The sequence below is a fragment of the Rutidosis leptorrhynchoides genome, chromosome 8 (genome assembly GCF_046630445.1).
Source record: "Rutidosis leptorrhynchoides isolate AG116_Rl617_1_P2 chromosome 8, CSIRO_AGI_Rlap_v1, whole genome shotgun sequence".
NCBI classification, from domain to species: domain Eukaryota; kingdom Viridiplantae; phylum Streptophyta; class Magnoliopsida; order Asterales; family Asteraceae; genus Rutidosis; species Rutidosis leptorrhynchoides.
Genome location: NC_092340.1, coordinates 263,145,181 through 263,149,537, shown reverse-complemented (window position 1 = coordinate 263,149,537; position 4,357 = coordinate 263,145,181). Strand labels below are relative to the sequence as shown.

Genomic DNA, 4,357 nt, shown 5'->3' with positions numbered 1-4,357 from the left:
CACTTTTCATCCAGGTTTTTACTTCAGTAATGCGTGCTCCTAGACTATCTTCAATTTTTGACTTATCTCTAATGTTGTAGTCATCTTTAATTCTTGTGGCAACTGATTCAGGTAATTTGTTAAAAAACATATCTAGTGCTATTTTCTTTTGTGAGGCACTTAATTTGTAATATTGCTCAGAGAATTCACATATGAAAGGTTCTAGGTAGTACATATTGTATATTTTTAAATTAGTTATATGCCAAAAAGCTATTTCTCTAAATAATTCATTAGAAACCTCAACTTTAGGATTCCTTCCCGTAAATTCTTGGACAATTTTTCCTACGATACTTTCAAATGTTGTTATAACATCGATTGATGCTACCATAGCTCTTTCTTCAACAGTCCAAGATTCTAAATATCTAAAGACATTTCCTGAAGTTTTATGAATTATAAAGTTTAGCAATTCTATGGGTGAGAGTTCTTTTAGTTCATTAGTTAGTTGAATTTGTGCGCTCATTTGGTTATACCAATCTTGTATTCTTTCTTCTATATTCGTTTCACAGTCAATATTTAAAATTTCATCGCTAGTATTTATTATAGGTACTTTAGGTATGTACTGTGGTGGTATTTGTTCCCATTTATTCATTTTACTTCTTATCATATTTTGTTGATATAAATAATTTTCAGTTGGTGAAGGCGGCTTATAATCAAATTGTCTTAAATTTTCTTCTTCAATATCAGATTTTTTCCGTTTTTGAGCAAAATTATATTATGTATAAGGATTTTCTTCTTCTAAACTATAATCAAATATTATATCTGCTTCTTCGTTTGTTTCAGGTATATCTAAAGCTGCCATTAGTTTGGTTAAAGTTTCAACTTGTTCTTCAATATTACTCATATTTCAAGTTTTGAGTTTGTAAGCATACCTGAGTGTTTTTTCTTGATTGCTTTTGATGCAGAATTCTGAAGGTGCAACAGCTTTTCTTGAATCGTGCTGCTAGCTCTGATACCCGGATCAAATCAACGTTTCAACTTAGTGCGGAATTGAATTACGTTTAGTTTAATCTAGATCGTGAGGATCCGATTAGATTTTACTAGATTTAAATATGGAAGATGCGTATGAATTCATGAATGAATAATGAAAACGATGGTTGCCTAACTTTGCTTCTATTATTGGCATGTGCCTAACTTTGTTAATCTTGATACGTGAATGAGTGATTGTTATAGTGATTGATATATAAAGGTTTATATTCAATGTGCTTTTAAACAATGAATATATGTTTGATGGGTTATATTTAAACTGTGCTTTTAAACAACGAATATATAATGCTTAGATAGGTGTCGCTATTCAGAATCGGTTAGGACTCAACGACGGGGGCTCTGCTATTCAGAATCTAAAAGATTCAACAGAAAGAAACCAGTGAGGTTTATTATCAAACTTAACCTGAGTACAAACTAAAACAAAGGCTTCCTTTTATAGTCGAGCCATGACACTATTTACAGATGCTCTGGGACCCACGCACTACGATCGTTTACATTATTGATCGTTTACATTATTGCTGTGGCCCGCGCACTTATTTAACTTTAAACGTAAACCATACACGTTATCTTACATTATTGGTTCCTATGGCCCACATGGCCAGCACACTAATCACACGTATTTACATACAATAATTACAATGACACGTTACACAATGTTACATTAATGATCCTTCATGGGACCCACTTATTTTGTTGTTATCTTTAGTCTACATCCTTGTCCCACATCGGTGGGGGAGGAAAACGAAACACCCTTTATAAGGGAGGGTGTGGATACCTCCACTTGTAGACGCATTTTGAAAAGCAAAACTGTGAGACTGTGAATGGCTAAATGATAGGTAAGCCGGAGGTCAAAGCGGACAATATCTACTAAAATTATTTATGCATGCATTTAGATGGGAAAGCGATACTTCTCTAATTTCATGGATTTGTTTTATATTTGTGTTGTTCTCGTTTGTGTTGCTATATGTTTAGATAATATGTGTCCACTTAATTGCTTAATTTTGTAAAGCGCTACATTAGCTTTGCAAGCCCAAAAACAGTTCATAAAAAGTGCTTTCTCTAAAATGGGCCAGCCCACAGATATTTCTAACGCCATGTAATCCAACAACAAACTATAAACCCTAGATTCATATTCATCGTCGCCTCAAACACAGTAGTTTGCGCGAAGATCGGTCACCACCAGATTCCAAAAATGAGCTACAAGGTATCGTTATCCTACACATGCATCTTGATTTTTCAATTGAAATTTCAATTTTATCATTCACGAATTAAGTAAATCACACTGTTCTGTATCGCATTGTAAAATATTTGTGTTTGCAGTTTCATCAGTTTCAGGTTGTAGGAAGAGCTCTACCAACTGAAACAGATGAGCATCCGAAGATTTATCGTATGAAGCTTTGGGCCACAAATGAAGTCCGTGCTAAAAGCAAATTCTGGTACGTATTATTCATTGCTGACGTCACTTATGTGTATGATATTTTGATTATTTGATTTATGGAGTAATTAATTAATGTTGTTTGAAATTGTTTTAGGTATTTTTTGAGGAAGTTAAAGAAGGTCAAGAAGAGCAATGGTCAGATGCTTGCTATTAATGAGGTTAATTGTACTTACAATGCTTGCATATATTCGTATTATTTGTTCCTGCTATAGATGTGAATTGCAGATTTATATAAATGTAAAATGTAATGTATAATTGCTTTTGAGATAAAATTGCTAAATATGATCAGAATTGATCTAATAAACTAGAATCCTACTTATTATATGTGCTTTTAGATGCCTCAAATTTTAAAATTTTGACCTTAGTATTAAAATGCTCATTCTGTGAGATGTTTTATAGTTAGGTACATGGACATAAAGTTTAACTTCAACAATAAATATACAATTTAACAGAAATATAATATTGTTAGTCTGGTTTTGAACTAACATCTTCCGTTGTTTTTGTGCTAGTAATTTGTTATGTTTAGTTTGAGTTGTCGGGATTGCAATATTTTTTATGGTTAATTTTAAGATGATGATTGTTATCACGGTTGGTGTGTCACTGTTGTCAGGGGCAGATTTACATTAGTACCAGTGGTAGCACGGGCTATTATTGAAATACGCAATATAGTGGAAATTTTTTTGGATTTTTTACTAGTGACACCACTGGATAGTGTACATTTTATTTTGTGACACCATCTGGAAAGTGCACATTTTTTTGAGCTTTTAACTATTGACACCCGTTACTTCGATTCCTAGATCCGCCCTCCACTAACTGTTGTCACTTTTTTCCGAACTGAAATAAATGATTAACGTGATGTTAAGTTGCATATGATTTTTTTCTTTCGTTGTTTAATCTCATCTAAATTTAGTTTAAAAAAGGTATGTTCACTAGCAATGCAAATACTAGGCTTTGGGTTTTTAACTGTAAAAATTTGAAAATGTTTACCAAGATGCCAATAATTGCGTTCTTATTAATTAGTTGTTTGGTTGATGTTTGATACAATCTCATTTCTTGTTTTGGTTTTGTAGATTTTTGAGAAAAACCCGACAACAATCAAGAACTACGGCATTTGGTTGAGGTACCAATCTAGAACCGGGTACCACAACATGTACAAGGAGTACAGAGATACAACTTTGAACGGGTCAATTGAGCAGATGTACACCGAGATGGCTTCTCGTCACAGGGTCCGTCACCATTGCATCCAGGTCATCAAGACTGCAACCATTCCAGCAAAGCTTTGCAAGAGAGAGTCTACAAAACAATTCCACAACTCCAAAATCAAGTTCCCATTGGTGTTCAAGAAAGTTAGACCCCCAACTAGAAAACTCAAGACCACATACAAGGCTTCAAGACCTAACCTGTTTGTTTGAACGGTTTTGGTATCTATTTGTATCTGTTAATTGTTCTCTTGTTCTAAATGGAGACTTGTGTTATTGCTTTGAGAATTATAGACTATAAGCAACTCATGGTGATTGTTATGTTACAATACATTTGGTTTTATAATATGGTTTGATGTATGATCACAATGATTTTTGGTATGGAAGAAATTGGCTGGTATCATTTGGTATCAAGTGCCGTTTAGCGGATGGTGAAATAGCAGATGGTCCCCCTAGCCAGTAAAATTTAAGTGAAATAGATCATCACAGTATGCTACTTTCTAAATAATAATCTGTAATCTATCTATCCTCTTTATAATATAATACAATAATACAAATACAATAGTACAAAAATACAAAATACAATAATTGAATGATTGATGAGCATTTATTCTTTTGAATAGGTTGGGCTACTTTGTTTTTTTAAAAGTTTGTGTCTGAACATAATTTTTGCTTAATTATTACATCACTCGTCGTG

The 4,357-nt window shown here is 33.1% G+C and overlaps 1 protein-coding gene across 1 annotated transcript; it reads left to right on the top strand.

Annotated features, from left to right (window-relative positions):
- The first annotated feature begins 2,091 nt into the window (after nt 1–2,091).
- Nucleotides 2,092–4,089, top strand: LOC139862162 (large ribosomal subunit protein eL20y-like). The gene is made up of 4 exons (XM_071850722.1): nt 2,092–2,227; nt 2,344–2,459; nt 2,556–2,619; nt 3,532–4,089. Exons 1-4 carry the CDS (start codon nt 2,216–2,218, stop codon nt 3,871–3,873), a joined length of 534 nt encoding a protein of 177 aa, XP_071706823.1. The 5' UTR covers nt 2,092–2,215; the 3' UTR covers nt 3,874–4,089.
- Nucleotides 4,090–4,357: the final 268 nt, after the last annotated feature.